This window comes from Trametes versicolor (assembly GCF_000271585.1).
Source record: "Trametes versicolor FP-101664 SS1 unplaced genomic scaffold TRAVEscaffold_8, whole genome shotgun sequence".
Taxonomy (NCBI): Eukaryota; Fungi; Basidiomycota; class Agaricomycetes; order Polyporales; family Polyporaceae; genus Trametes; species Trametes versicolor.
Genome location: NW_007360328.1, coordinates 1,338,569 through 1,353,257, shown reverse-complemented (window position 1 = coordinate 1,353,257; position 14,689 = coordinate 1,338,569). Strand labels below are relative to the sequence as shown.

The following is a 14,689-nucleotide window of genomic DNA, read 5'->3' as shown; positions in this document are numbered from 1 at the left end:
TGTATACGTATCGGTTCACGACGGTAATGAGTGTATAATAAGTTACCTGTAGCAAGGAACAACGTGTGTGTCAGAACCAGGGCGTTGGCACTCGAAAAATCGGGCGTACGCGCCCGACCCAAGTGAAGGAATGGGAATCTCAGTATGGAGCAAGGTATCGAAAAAATACAGGGACAGAGCGGGAGAAGCGCTAGAAGGGAAGTAGGCTGCCAGCACCGCGCAGCGCCATCTGGCCGCCGAAGCGCAGCGTCTGCGTGCCGCCGGGGAAATACGCGGCTATGTATGAAAGCAGTGCCACAACCTGTGTCGTGTACGTCAGTCTCGACTCGAAAAAGGGCGGGGAGGGAGTGGATGCGGGTCATACCTGGACGATGGCGCAGATGAGGGACCCCAGATATGAGTGGGGCTATGTGTACCAAATCAGATGCAGCAAGGGGGATATAGACCAGAACGGTTCTTACCCCCAGGGAGAAATACAGTGTGAGCCCCAAGCTCGCGAGGTACGCGCAAGAGAATGGTATCCTCTCTTTCGAGAAGAGGTGCTTGAGGTGATTTAGCGGGCCGATGAGAACCGCGAAACTGCACCAAGCGTGAACATGAGCTGCATGCCAGAAGTAGTGGTTAGAAGAAACGTACCCAAACATCACGAGCAAACTCCCCAAGCTGTGTGGAGCACCAGTCATCAGTAGCCTGCGGTACCCACACTTTTGCACGTCTCCGTACCTGAACGCGAGCGCGAACTTCGCCGGGCGTAGCGCAATCCATGGCAGAGTCAAGAACGCAACGAAGAAACACACAGCGGCCCCGAGGAGACACGCTCCGAAGCCCAATAACCTACGCAAGACCGTGCGCGTCAGCATCCCAACGTACTCGGACCTGCTGCTCCGGACATCGTCCGTCCTGGAGCTGCAAGAACGGGCAGACGCACCTCTCCCATCTCGAGAGCGCAAAGTAGGCCTCCTCCTCATTTGAACGCTCCGTCGAGCGCAGCGGCACGTAGCCATTTCCAATGGCGTTGTAGAATCGCGAGAAGGGATTGGCGTTCGCGACTGGGGTGGCCTGCGAGTCGTCGTTGTTGCCGCGTGCCCAGCGGAACCCCGCGAGGTTGTCCCGGAAGCTCTGTTCTGTTGACTGTGCAGGCATGGTCGGGGGTGGAGGTGGCGAAGAGGGTAGCGGAGTCGAAGGTGGTGGGGAGGGTGAGAGACGTCAATCACCCGCAGACGCTCGCCTGCGCAAGTGCACGCCGGGTGAGGCGGGCCGTGTAGGTGCGTCTCTCCTTTTGGCAATCGGAACATTCCAGGAGGAGCGCTCTCCCCCTCTCCAGTCCCCCACACTAGTAACGTAATGGGTTGAGCTCGCGGACGACATTGAAAATAGTCATAATACCCCTGTTTCCAACGGTGACTTCGGATAGTGCTGTTTTATGTCCTGGCAGTAGTCGGTAAACACATGCTTTGGTAAGTACTGTTGCAACACAAATGATCGCAAGTAGTAACTTCGTCGTACAACATCCACAGGAATCTCCCCTAGACTAAGTAGCTGTCGACGAGCAGTTTTTGTAATGAGGATCAACACTAGGAATCACAGACTCGCGCTCCTACACATGGATAAATGACGTGCTCTTTTCCTTTGTAACCGAAGACTGGCCAGTTCCTCCGCAAGTCTATAACGTTGCACGACGTTTGGCCGCCATGAAACCCTCCTATATTGACGGCCAGCTCTCGAAGATGCAAAGTCTGTGTCAAGGCGCGTAGGTCGGAATGTGTGTAGAGGATAGAGCTGGGCCAGCAGGATATAGAACAGTCCAAGTTACGAAGCTTGCGAAAACGAAGGAGTTCGGGCAGCAGAGAGGACGTTAAGATGAACGAGTGGCAAATATAGAGGGCGTGCAATGAAGGGCATCTGGAGGCCATGGAGGATAGAACATTCTCTGTAGCGCGGACCTGGCCCTCGTCGGGTTTCGCAAAGAAGTCGGAATCGATGTTAGAATCTCCGGAATCTGCATTTGACCAGCAACGATATCGGAGCCACAGCGTGTGCAGTGTGGGCGGTGCCAGAAGAGCAAGAAGGTGCGGCCCGCATTTCCTATCCTGTACCCATGAGAGTCGCTGGAGAGACGGTAGGAAGGTCTTGTCATCGTTGTGGCGGATCAACGCACAGCAAAATTTTGCTTGATTACTGGCGAACCCTTACGATGTGTGGATCCCCCTCACGCGGGCTGCGCACCGCAAGAAGCACTCCCACAGGATAGGGTCAAGATATGGATTTTCTTTGAGTAGCTAAGGGGTGTCAGGGTCAGCAGCGGACGTTCTTGTGCCGAATGTGATAACAGATATATCGCACGCTTCTACTTACCCTAGCAAAGTAGGGGTCATTTTCTGCCGGTTTGGTCCAGGTATGTGATACCGAACCTTCCAAAGAGGCCATAGGTCTCTGAGCTCCGACCACAGTACTCCCCATCGGACAGCCTGGGTAGCGGCCTGCTGGAACGATTTGCAGACGCGTGCGCAGCTGGCACACGTAGCGCGATCCGCTTGGTTCCATACCGGAACCATATTCTCGAAAACAATGTCAAGTATGTCAGGGAGCTGTAGCGCATGGTGGCATTGGGACAAGTTTTCTGGATCGACATGCGACATCGCGGAGGGGTCGAAGAGTGGAAGAGGAGCGTAGTTCCTAAAACGGCAGCTACTTCCAGGAATGGAAGGCAGTGGAAGGCGGAGGCTTTGGATCCTAACACACGCAAACAACGCCCCCTTCCTGCCACGACGTCCGCCTTCTCATTCTTCGTCCACACACCATGAGTCTCTGCCTTGCTTTCTCTTCCTCGTCACGCTCGGCAGCCAGCTCGAGCGTGGTCGCAAAAGCTGCCTGTGCGGCTGGCACCCTGCAGACGCGCTCCGTCTCGTCCTCGCCGTACGGCCGCACACACGTCTGGAAACGCCGTCAAAAGAAGCTCCCTAATCCCACCGTCCCGGTCTTCCCCCAGCGGCTCGTGCGCGTCGACGGCTCGACAATCATTCACTACACCACCTCCCCACGATCCCTCATTCGCCTCACACGTGACACGACGAACAACCCGCTTTGGAATGCCGCTCGCTTCGTCGGCATGGACGAGGAGGAGGACGAAGTGACGGGCCGCATGGGTCGTTTCAGCAGGCGGTTTGGCGAGCTTGGGGGCGAACGTTCCGACATGAACTGGATGGACCAAGCGAGCGACGAGAATGTGGAGCCTGTGCCGCCACGGGAGGGGAAGGCTAAGAAGTGAACTGCCTAAGAGAAATTAGATCACACCTGTGCGTGTCAAACGTTTTATTTCTGCTCTGTATGCTGACGGTCTGGCAAAGATAGAGACCTGCGTGCGCTTGTGTGCGCATGGTCTATTATTCCTCTCGCGAACGTGTTCGTTGCGCCTCGGCGCGTTCGCGCTAATAACACAGCGTTCGCAAAAATGTGGTTTCAATATTGGGGTGACGTTGTTTGACCTCAACGAACAAATCTGGCCATGTTCTGGTATTTCCACGTTACCCAAGCACGCTAGTCATACCATGAAGGACGCAACCGCACTTCTGCATCCCCTGGTCAGAAGGTAGGCAACGACGCTGCCGGCTCGCTGCTCGGATTAAGTCGCGGCGACCCCATACAACTTTATGGTACAACAGAATGCTTCCACGCCGCCATGTATGCTCTAGGATTAACATTTTGCCCCGACAATTGGCCGCCCATGTCAGTGAGTCAGGTATCACTTACTTGCTTGCTGCTGAATCTTTCAGAGGGCCGTCTTCGACATGCTGAGGCTGTCATTATTGGTTCCAGCAAAACTGAGATCAGAAAGACCGAAGCAGGTCGGGGGTAGCAACTCAGCTTCATCCCATAGCCCTGCGGTTAACCGCCCTGATCGTCCAACCAGACTTGGTATGCCCCCTTCTCTGAGAACCTTCCCTCGTGGCCTCCCTCCGCATTGAACGTTCATCGCACTTATCTCCGGTGGCGGCGCACACTGCTCGAAGTGCCGCTATGCTCTCACATACACTTGTAACCTTTTCCAGGGTGGGAGCTTCTCATGCCGACCATGGTGACGGCACGAACGTGCGCCATGTACCACGCGGGGGTCAGCGCATGCCCCGGAGCCAGGTGATGCGCCTTCCTTGCGCTTCGCAGGTGCGTAGCTCGGGTCCAGGTGCTTTACCGAAGGCGAGCCTGGGGTATAAAGGCTCGCTCAGTATGCGGGTAACTGCTGGAAGCCACTGCAAACGAAGATGCGATCCTGGACACAACTTACCTCTCTCCTCATCCTCGCGCTCTCAAACGCAGCATTCACCGTGCATGCGGCGAACATCGTGTTGACGAACGACGACGGGTGGGCCGTCGCGCAAATTCGCGCCCAGTTCAACTCGCTCGTTGATGCGGGGCAGAATGTGCGTCTCTTATATACAACTCCTGCTGTTCCGATGTGAACGCGCGCGCCTGCAGGTGGTTCTCTCCGCTCCAGCAGAGAACAAGAGCGGAACCGGTTCATCGACCGCGACTCCGGTCAAACTGCAGCAACCGTGCGAGTTCGACACCTGCCCGACCGGGTCCCCCGCCGAAGGCTTCAACGCGACTGACAGTGAGCAGCCGAGCCGAGCGCCAGCGTTTCGTCTTTTAGAAGAGCTGACAGGGTGATCGCGTAGCGCGCCTCAACTACGTCAACTCCTTCCCGTGAGTTTTGAGCAAATATAGCAGTAGGGTAGAGACACTGACGAGTGCGATACGCGTAGAGTTGACGCCGTGCGCTTTGGGATACAAACCCTCGCGCCCCAATTTTTCGGATCTGCTCCCGACTTTGTCGTGAGCGGACCCAACGTCGGAAGTGCGTGCACCCTTCTTCTCTCGCATTCAGTCGCTGACCTGCCATGCAGCCAACCTCGGAACAGTCACGCAAAACTCTGGTACCGTGTAAGCATGCACATCTCACTCTCGTTCCTTCAGCCATTCACTCCCTCGTCCCTTTGCCCACTTCTAGCGGCGCCGCGTGCGAAGCCGCGAAAGAAGGCATCCCCTCCGTCGCCTTCTCCGCCTCCTCCCTCTCCCAAGTCTCCTACACCACACTCACCTCCGCGCCGACCTCCCCCGGCACGCGCTCGGCCCTCATCTACGCCGCCCTCACCACGAACCTCACCTCGATCCTCCTTACGAGCCCCGTCTCAGGTCCCATCCTCCCACAAGGCATCACGCTCAACGTGAACTTTGGGAGCACGACCTTCTCGTCCTCTGGGGCGCCCTCGGGCGACTGCACGGCCGCGAGCGACTTCCAGTGGGTGTTCACGCGGATCCTGCCGCCGAGCTCGGGGACGAAGGACGCGCAGACGTGTGGGAGCACGGTGCTGCCGGATGAGCGCACGGTGGTCGACGCGGGGTGCTTCGCGAGCGTGTCGGTCATGAACGCGAGCACGAAAGCGGATGTGGACGCGGCGACGCAGGGGGTCGTGCTGCAGAAGCTTACACCGTCGGGCCTCTTGTCGTGCTTCGATGAGTAATGTGTTCCAAGGGGAAAAGGGCTAGCTTTGGGGAGACGGGCGACTTTCGGTACCTACTGCCGGGATACTACTATTATCATACGTGTAGAGCGGAAGGGAGTCGTATCATTGGTTTTGAAAGCAAATTCTAATGCACATTGAACACAGCAGTTGTATATTCTACCCCACGCACAAGAAACAAGACGGTGCACATCAAACGTTGTAGTACTCGAATGCTGGGTTGCCAGGCTCCGCGCTCTCGATGAGGGCTTTCGTGAGGGTGGACAGGTCCTTTTGCTTCGCGTCGTCCGCCAGGTGCACCTCGGCGTCCTCGAGGTTCAGCGTGCGCTTGAGGTACGGCAGGATCTCGTGCAGCACCTTGACCTCGGAGAACGGCACTGAACGGTTGAACGCGGTCTGCGCACCGAACTGCGATATCCGTTTCTAAAAGGTTGCGCGTGAATAACTACGCGATATTCTGCATCCGTTGGGAACTCACCTTGAACGCCTGTACAAACGGCATGGCACGCTTGTCCTTGATCAGGCCCCGCGCAGTCAGCAGCTCGCGCGCCTTCTGGTCGTCGACCTTGTCGTGTTCCGCGCTGTACGCCTCCTTCACAACCTGCACGCACTGCTCCTGCCACTCCGGGAACGCCGTGGTGACGTAGATGCGCACCGCGCGCGGCTTCTTCGGGTCGTACGTCGCCTGGCCCTGCTTGCCCTTGCCCATCTTCTTCAGCAGCGACAGCTCGGCGTCGCGCATCGTCTTGATCGTCCCGCGCATGTACACCGCGGAGTCGAGGATTGATTGGTCTACGGGCGTGCTGAGCTCGGGCCACTGTGCCAGCTGCACGGACTTGGGCTCCTTCAGGATGGTCGACCATACGTGCTCCGCGAAGTGCGGGGCGATGGGGGCGACCATGAGAGCCGCGACGCGAATCCACCACACTGTGAGGTCGGCGTGCATGCCAACGTCCGCAGTGACTTCACGGTACCAGTCTCGCGACGATTGGAGTTCGAAGAAGCCGTACTTGAGTGCGTCCTTGTACTGCATGCTGCGGGGAGTATAAGCATTCGTGACAGCACCACTGCCCCGATTCTTGAGACGTACTGCGCGTAGAACTCCTTGGTCTTCGCGATCAGGTCGTTGATCTCCTGCTCGAACACCGTGTCGTGGTAGTTCTTAGCGCCCTGGCGAAGCGTAGACTTGTTCTGGACGTTTTCCTGGAGAATATGGCATGAATAACGATCCGGTAGCCTAACGGAAAGCACCTACATCACACCATGCCATCAAGGTATGCAAGCGGAGGACGTTGGCGTTGGCGGTTTTCTCGTCGAAGTTGGCGTCCTCGATACCGTCGCCGGCGTCCGCCAAGCACAACCGCGTCGCGTCCGCACCGAACTTCTCGATACACTGGCGCATCGTCATAGAGTTGCCCTTGCTCTTCGACATCTTCTGCCCGTTGACCATCAAGTGGCCGTTCACCCGCATGCTCAACGGCCACTTGTCCTCGGGGAAAATTGCGGCGTGGTTGTATGCGCAGAACGTCAGGTGGTTGGGGATCAGGTCCTTGCCCGACGAGCGCACGTCGAAGGGGTAGAAGTACTCGAACTCGTTCTTCATCCTGTCCGCCTTGTCCTTGGATAGTGGCGCCGGCTCCGGCCAGGCGCCGTCGTTCAGAACGTATTCCCAAACCTCGTCAGTCATCTGGTCTGGTGTAACCCCGAGAGGGCCGGGTTCGCTACCATCGAGCTTGCCTATGCAATGTCAGAGGTAAGTTGATCGGGAGGAGAGATATACGCACTGTGGAGGAGGTGGGCGACGGTGTAATACGCCATATAGATGGTCGAATCGCTCAGACTCTCCACGAGGAACTGCGGATCCCAGGGGAGCTTTGAGCCCAGGCCATACGTCCGCGCGCACGCCCACTTGTTCAGCCACGCAAGGACGCCCTCAAACGCGTTGCGGGTCTCGGCGTTGTACGTCTCCATCCTCGCAACGAGCCTGACACAAGGGCGTCAGCGCAAACTTTAACGGCCGTCGTGACTGAACTCACTTTTCGGCCTGTGCTCTCCACTCCGGCTCTCCGTAGTCCAGGTACCACTGATCCATGAGCGCGATGACACACTCGTCCGAGCTGCGCGAGACGATCAAACCCTCTGGCTCTGCGTATGCGAAGGCCAGGCCGGCCTCAATCAGCTGTTCGCGCACGCGCGTTTTTGCCTCTTGCACGGGGAGGCCCTTGAACTCTCCGACAAGCATCGTGCCGCTGTAGAAGCCCTCCTTGTACGCAATCTCTTTCGCCTCCGCCAACTGCTTGGTGTCCTTCTGCGACTGAATCTTCAGCTGCTTAATGACGGCAGGGGCGATCATGTCGCCGTAGGTGGGGGTAGAGATGACCGGCAGAGGCTCGAACGCTACCCATGAGGGGTCGATCTTGTAAAACTCGGGCTTCTTCTTGAGGTCGATCACAGTCTGGAAGTCATCTGGCGAATCGGACGGAACCGAAGTGACGACACCGGTACCCTGAAGGCGATCAGCAAACAGTTTACGATGCCTGCAGACCTCGACTTACCTTGCTGGGGAGCACGTTATCCATCGGGAGCACGTATACCTCCGGGTTTACTGAGAACGGCGCCTTGATCTTGGTGCCGACGATCGCGGTCCCTTCGACCTCCAGCAGCTGGTTGACCTGACCGCGGACATCCATAATACCCTGGAACGCCATGTTCCGCGCGGCACGGTATGTGCAGAGATAGGCCTCCTTCTCGTTGATCGCGAACACACCATACTTGATGGCGGTGCCGACGAAGCAATTTGTCTGCCCGTACCTGCACGTTCCGACCTGTCAGCGCTCGTGAGTTATCGCCACTGTGGTGGTGCTCACATCGTCTCTGGCCGCAACGTAGCAGCAACCAGATACACTTTCCGGCCGCCGACCTTGCCCTCGATCGTTTTCGCAGCATCTGGGCTCCATTGCACGACCTCCATCTTGATGCCGGTGTACTCGGTGGGTCCGAGAGCCTCACCCTCCGAACGGTCGTGGTCCATGCACGGCTGACCGTCCTTTGGGCTGTACACCGTGTACCGTTCGCCGAACTTGATCTTGCCAAGCTTGTACAGCTTCTTCATCTGCCACCGGACGAAGGAGTCGTAATACGGGTTTGCGTCGGTAGTGATGAACGAGCGGCGCCAATCGATTCTCGAGCCGAACAACTTGTTGTCCTCCTACATAGACGTTCAGCTTCCGCGCGCCATGACAGTTTCAGTATACGCACAATACAGATGGGCGGGTAGTACTGCAGCCAGAAGTAGGGATCCGCGAATTTCTTGATCTCCTCGCGGGGTACGCCCATGGACTCCATGATTTGGAACTGGTATTGCAGACCTGTGGCCTTCGCCGCAACCTTGCCCTTCTTTGCCTTGTCTACTGCCTTTGCGGGGCCGTCGGTCGTGGGTGCGGCGGGGGCGGTCTCATCCTCAGGCTGGAACCTCTCGAAGTTCTCCCCGAACATCTCGATCTCACGAATGATCTTGTCCGACGCGGACTGCACGATCATGTAACCTTGACCGAATGTGTAGCAGTAGCGACACAACGCACCTTGATGGGCATCCCCGTGCAATGAAAACCGTGCGGGAAGAGCACCCGCTTGCCCACCATCCGCTGGAACCCTGCCTCGAACTCAACTTTCGAGATGGTGAACGCATGTCCGAGGTGGAGAGAGCCGTTGGTGTACGGGAAGGGGACGTTGCCGAACCACTTGGGGTACTTTTCCTTGATATCTGCCTTGGACAGACCTGCGAGCTCCTCTTGTGGCGGAGCATTGACTTCAAAGACGCGCTCCTCCGTCCACCGCGCCTGGTATTTCCTCTCGAGTTCGCGGATTTCGTCGCGTTTGCCAGTCTGAGCAAGCTCGATGGTGTTGGCGGAGGCCATGGTGCGGATACTCGTCAGACGAGCGGGACGTATAGCACGTCTCCAGAGAGAGAGAATGGTGGCGAACTCCCCGATACAGAATTAAATCAGTCCTGGAAAGAAAGTGTGAGCGATCGATGCATCCGAGTCATCTCTTTGGAAAGTCGCAGACGAGAAAACCCCAGTCAGAGTGGCCGAGGGTCGTAAAAGGACCTCTGACACTGATGGAGCGCCCACTAGATCTTCTTCCCCGCACCTGCCTGTGCCTATGTTCTGCTTGAGTTTTACTTGGGGGAGCGAGCGGGAACGTTGTGGTTGTGATTCAAGTGGCAGAATCCTCGAGCTGAGCCTTATAACCTGTGCAAGGACACTTCTATTCGGGAGACGAACGATCGACCGTTCTGAGATCTCAGATCTCATGGATGTATTATGGGCGCTAGATCACTGAAAACAAGTTGTCCACTTTCCATCCACTCACCGCCGCGGGGAGTGACCAGATTGGTAAGGATAAGATTCGGAAGTCCTTCCGAATCTTACTACTTTCACGAGCGGGTGAAACGGAGATATGCGAAACTCACCATTCTGCCCTCAGGTGCTCCTTACCCAGTCACGGTTGTGGGTACTCAAAAGCGGCACCTGTAACGCGTCGCGCGAGGTTGCACTGGTCACTGGTCACTTGTCCCGCGATCGCGGCCAGTTACCCTCGCGCGACTCGCGAGAATGCATCCTGGCAGCATGGCGCCTCGCTGCACGTACGTTAACACAATGCGACGCGACATGGTGGTGGACGCGTCCAAACGCGTCGCGACACGCGCAAGAGACTGGTAGTGCGAGGTAGCGCGACCGTGACTGGAGCAAACTCCTACGGCGCGCTCCACATGGGGCAGAATGGTAAGTTTCGCTCTCGCCATTTGACCCCATACGTCAAAGTGGTAAGATTTGGAAGCCCCTTCCGAATCTTACCCTTACTACTCTGGTATATACTCCACCGCCGCCAAGGACCACATTCATACGCCGAATGGCGCGGTCTGTCTACATGTCTATCCTCAAACATCATAACATAACATGGCTAACATATGGCTCTGGGTGTATCAACGCGAAGCAAACGGTGAGTGGCAAATTGCGCTCTGTTTGGGACACAAGGTTGATCACATTTGTAGTCTTGAGACCCACTCTGACTTTGGGTCATCATCTTGCAACATTCTGGGGCATAGATACCTCTGAACGTTCAGTTTGTGCTACTCTTACACCGGCACCATTCGAAGACATGAAGTAGAGGCAAGCATATAGGAAGGTCACTGATGTAGAATCACCGTAAGCAGGATGCCGGATACTGCATGTCATCATGATCCATGCGGACATATGTGATGGAAAAGCTACGTCGGAATTTTTTACTGATCTGTGCCCTTATGCTTATGGACGTCATCCTGGTATAGATTACTCTTTCAGAGTAGTTGTCGTTCCTACCTAAGCAAAGCAATGGAGCCGAGCGCCGCTCTCCACGACTTCTTCGGCAGAGGCTTCACCTCGTACACCAATGCGATCAGAATAACAGCCACCGCCTTGAATCATATCGTGACGTAGTTGAGTGAACGATCCTGAAAGCAACACGGTATTTTCTCTCTTCCTTCCCGCCACGCCCTCGCTTCCTACCGGCCATCTCAAAATACCCCTCCCCCTTTTATCCGTTCTACTTATTCATTCCAAGTGAGTAGTGTAACGTTAACTTCCCGAACCAGGAGACGCGATGGGTGGTCCGGATGCTGTATGTCAGCAACTTGACACGCAGCACCCGGATATCCATGAGCTTGTTGGAGAGCGCATGTTCACGGAGATTCCTGAAGACCACTTCGCGTGGGAGGCGGCGAAGTGCGTAGAGGAACGCCCGCTCCATTTGCATACACCTCGACCGCACCTACGCCCCATCTTGCCAGGGATGATGCGCGGTAGTGGCGTCAATGCCGGGCATGCTCACTGTTTCGGGCACGAAAAGCATATCAGCTCATGTAGAGCGCATCTATCGTATCTCCACCAATTCATTGGCCACCGCCCACTGGGCTGTTGCCACTTTGGAACGCGGTCGCACGCTGCGCATGACAGCCTCTCGACACTGCACTTTGACCGCATGCACGAAACGGACGCCGATGCTGCCGCTGGTTCTTTAGCTTGTATTTAAAAGATCGCGAACTTCTCGAAGGCCTTCGGAACACGGTGTGCACCCCTCCCGCCGCCGGACCTGCTCTCCCCCTGCACCTGATAACGGTCATCGTGCTCACGCGACAGTTCCAAGGTACCAAGACACGCTAGACTTATATATCCGGTCGCCCCGATTCTCGGTCGCCACGCGATGAACGCCTCAGAGGCCCCGCTGCCCACACTCTCTTCCAGTTCCAAACCACGACCGGATAGCACTGGCAGCGACACCACGACGATGTACAAGAGCAGCCTCGACAAGTCGGAAGGTGAGCACGCGCGCAATTGCAAATGCACGCTAGTGATGATCGCTAACGGGCGAGCGCTTGGCGGGATAGCAGGGCCGGTGGGGTCGATCGAGAGAGTTGCCTCCGGTGAGTTCAAGTTTGGGTGCACGGCTTCAAAACTCTCGTGTCTGCGGAGACGGCGGGCGCGAGATACCTGTGCTACGGGCGCAGGGATCCTGTAACTCAAAAGCTGACGAGCCAACGTGTTTAGCAAAAGATGCCGAGGATGTGCGCGCTCCGAGCCCGGACGGCGAGCTCCCTCCCATCGCGACATATCGCCTGTACAAGCGGCGGTGGGTAGGCCTTGGGGCCATCGTGAGTGGACATCTGTTATTCCCTGAGGCTGTGGTATTGACCGCAAGCTACTCCAGGTGCTGCTCAACATTGTGTCGGGGATGGTGTTGGTATGGTTCGGCCCAATTGCAAATGACAGTGAGTGCTTCTCCCGTGTCTACGTCCCTGGGCGCCCACCAACCCAACCTGTGAACTCCAGTGGTCAGAGACTTCGGGTTCAGCCTGAACGATGTCAACTGGCTCGGGAATGTGGTCAACCTTGTCTTCCTTCCCTCCTCGATACTTGTGCCTTATCTGTACGGACGGCTGGGCACACGCGGAACAGTAAGTGTCTCAAGAGTTCTATGCCTCAGTCTGTGCTAAATTTGAGCCCTAGTGTTTTATCGGAGCCGTCCTGTTCATTCTTTCCGGGTGGATACGCTACCTGGGAACGATGAAATCACTATCGGTCAGCAGCTCATACGCATTCGTGGTTGTTGGCCAGATATTGGGAGGCATGTCTGTGCCTATTTTCCAAATCATCGTGCCGAGCTACTCGGAGAAGTGGTTCGACCTGAAGGGCCGCACCACCGCCACGATGATCATGGGAATCTGTGAGTAGTTTCGAATGTCCGGACGTGCTTCCAAACTGATCCACGCCGATCCATGTTAGCCAACCCCGTCGGAAGCGCTCTAGGCCAGCTGATTCCGCCGCTCATCGGTTCGCCCCGTCAATCGGTACGCATATAGTACGCATACATTCGGGGATCGCGCTCATACATTCGCAGTTATTGGTCATGGCTATAATCTTCAGTGCTGCGGCGCCGGCTGTCTTCCTCGTAGGCAACGCTCCCCCGACGCCTCCCAGTACGAACCTGCAAACACCTATTGCTCTGAGCTGTGCTGATGGAAACCCTGATCAGCGTACTCCGGCTCGCAAAAGCATCCCTCGATGTCGTCCATGGCGCGCGCGTTGTCAGGTCGCGCAACGCCGGACGAATATACATACATGTCCATGCGGCAGCGTATCGACTTCGCCATCATCGCGCTCGTCTTCGGTGTTTTGGTGGGAGTGTATGTCTTCTCGCCGGTGTTTCAGCTTCTTCCGCAGTCTGACCCTGTCTGTCCTGTCTATAGGATTAACGCCTTCACGGTCTTGACGGCACAGCATCTGGTACGCGATCTGGGGTGCCAAACTCTATCATGTACTCACCGCAACACCCCGCACAGGAACCCTACGGTTACTCCGACACGGTCTCCGGACTCATGGGAGCAGTACTGCTTCTCGTCGGTCTGGTGGCCGCGGCCATCACCTCTCCGCTATATGATCGGGTCCTTACGCACCACCTCGCCCTTTCGTGCAAAGTTCTATGCCCCGTACTGGCCGCATGCTGGTTAGCGCTGATCTGGGAGAGTGCGTACTATGTCCCCCTCTCCGCCATGGTCGCACGCTGACACTGCGGTGCGCCGCTCTATAGTCCGGCCAAACAACGCTGCCGCACTCTTCGTGCTGATGGCAGTGATCGGAGCGACCGGACTGACGCTCCTGCCCGCGGTACTGGAGCTCGCAGTCGAGCTGACGCGCAACGCTGATGGGAGCTCTGCAATCCTGTGGGCCTCGTACGTCCATACCCCCGCTACTCCATTGCGACGCGTCTCACGTCTGTCACTCATACAGCACAAACCTGTTCGGGCTTATTTTCGTTCTCTGTGCGTTTGACTTGCTGTGGCATGCCACATTGTTCTCCGACGACGAACTGACCATGGTGTTTATCATGCAGCGGAGGACGCGTTGCGCGCAGGACCCAGTGCCAGCCCACCGCTCAATATGCACCACGCGGTCATCTTCCAGGCGGTGCTCGTATCTGCTGTCATCACGTTCATCTACCTCGTTGAGGGGAAGCAGACACGACGAGCGCGGGACGAGGAGATGGGTGCTGCACTCAACCGGGGCTCGCCCGACTCCGCTATTCGCGCAGAAGCTGGGACGGCCGTCGAGGTGAGGGAGGTCCGCGACTCGGCGAGGCCTTCGGAAGAGTTGCCGCCTGTGACTGAAAACGACTAGGATGAGCCTCGGACAGTTCGTTAAGGGGGCGGGCCTTTCGCGCGCCCTCTCTGCATACGGACGTTGGGAGTACTCACGACAGACATGCCTTCGCACACGCCCCCCTCCCTTCTGCGCGCACTCTCTTCGCACGGGAGACTTACGCCCCTGATAGACCGATTGGCGCGTTCGAGGGGCGGCTCGCACTTTCGCCAAGCCGCCCAAACCCGCGCCCTTCTTGCACGTTATTTCATTACGACTATTTATCCCGGTATGTACTTTTGACGACACTGTATACGTAATGTTGCACGACTAGTATTGTACGCCTCCTCGACGAATTCGAATAATTGTGTGTACAGTATCACGGGGCAGCTGCGAGACGGGAGGAGCTTTAGCAGGAATGTGTACTCCACCGCCCTGGCAATGTCGTCAGCCACAGCATTGGCCACGGGCGTTTACGCCCTCCCTCCACACAAC

At 56.8% G+C, this 14,689-nt stretch overlaps 4 protein-coding genes across 4 annotated transcripts; 2 read left to right on the top strand and 2 right to left on the bottom strand.

Annotated features, from left to right (window-relative positions):
* Positions 1–190: 190 nt before the first annotated feature.
* TRAVEDRAFT_38533 (SFT2-domain-containing protein) lies at positions 191–1,143 on the bottom strand (the record flags this gene model as incomplete). Its single annotated transcript, XM_008041937.1, has 6 exons — positions 191–301; positions 365–406; positions 462–579; positions 637–663; positions 724–834; positions 929–1,143. 6 exons carry the CDS (start codon positions 1,141–1,143, stop codon positions 191–193), a joined length of 624 nt encoding a protein of 207 aa, XP_008040128.1.
* A 1,657-nt stretch (positions 1,144–2,800) lies between these two features.
* TRAVEDRAFT_73141 (uncharacterized protein) lies at positions 2,801–3,390 on the top strand (the record flags this gene model as incomplete). The annotated part of the gene is made up of 2 exons (XM_008042429.1): positions 2,801–3,296; positions 3,348–3,390. One exon carries the CDS (start codon positions 2,801–2,803, stop codon positions 3,266–3,268), a length of 468 nt encoding a protein of 155 aa, XP_008040620.1. The 3' UTR covers positions 3,269–3,296; positions 3,348–3,390.
* Positions 3,391–5,285: 1,895 nt separating this feature from the next.
* On the bottom strand, positions 5,286–9,527 carry TRAVEDRAFT_151266 (leucine-tRNA ligase). The gene is made up of 10 exons (XM_008042428.1): positions 9,101–9,527; positions 8,778–9,047; positions 8,387–8,727; positions 8,075–8,330; positions 7,556–8,025; positions 7,304–7,503; positions 6,775–7,256; positions 6,610–6,722; positions 5,998–6,553; positions 5,286–5,942 (listed from the first exon to the last, which is right to left on the bottom strand). Exons 1-10 carry the CDS (start codon positions 9,434–9,436, stop codon positions 5,712–5,714), a joined length of 3,255 nt encoding a protein of 1,084 aa, XP_008040619.1. The 5' UTR covers positions 9,437–9,527; the 3' UTR covers positions 5,286–5,711.
* Positions 9,528–11,644: 2,117 nt separating this feature from the next.
* Positions 11,645–14,542, top strand: TRAVEDRAFT_30098 (MFS general substrate transporter). The gene is made up of 14 exons (XM_008041902.1): positions 11,645–11,877; positions 11,947–11,982; positions 12,107–12,210; positions 12,267–12,327; positions 12,389–12,513; positions 12,566–12,782; positions 12,842–12,906; positions 12,957–13,035; positions 13,092–13,242; positions 13,306–13,342; positions 13,399–13,582; positions 13,647–13,788; positions 13,847–13,878; positions 13,950–14,542. Exons 1-14 carry the CDS (start codon positions 11,763–11,765, stop codon positions 14,231–14,233), a joined length of 1,632 nt encoding a protein of 543 aa, XP_008040093.1. The 5' UTR covers positions 11,645–11,762; the 3' UTR covers positions 14,234–14,542.
* Positions 14,543–14,689: the final 147 nt, after the last annotated feature.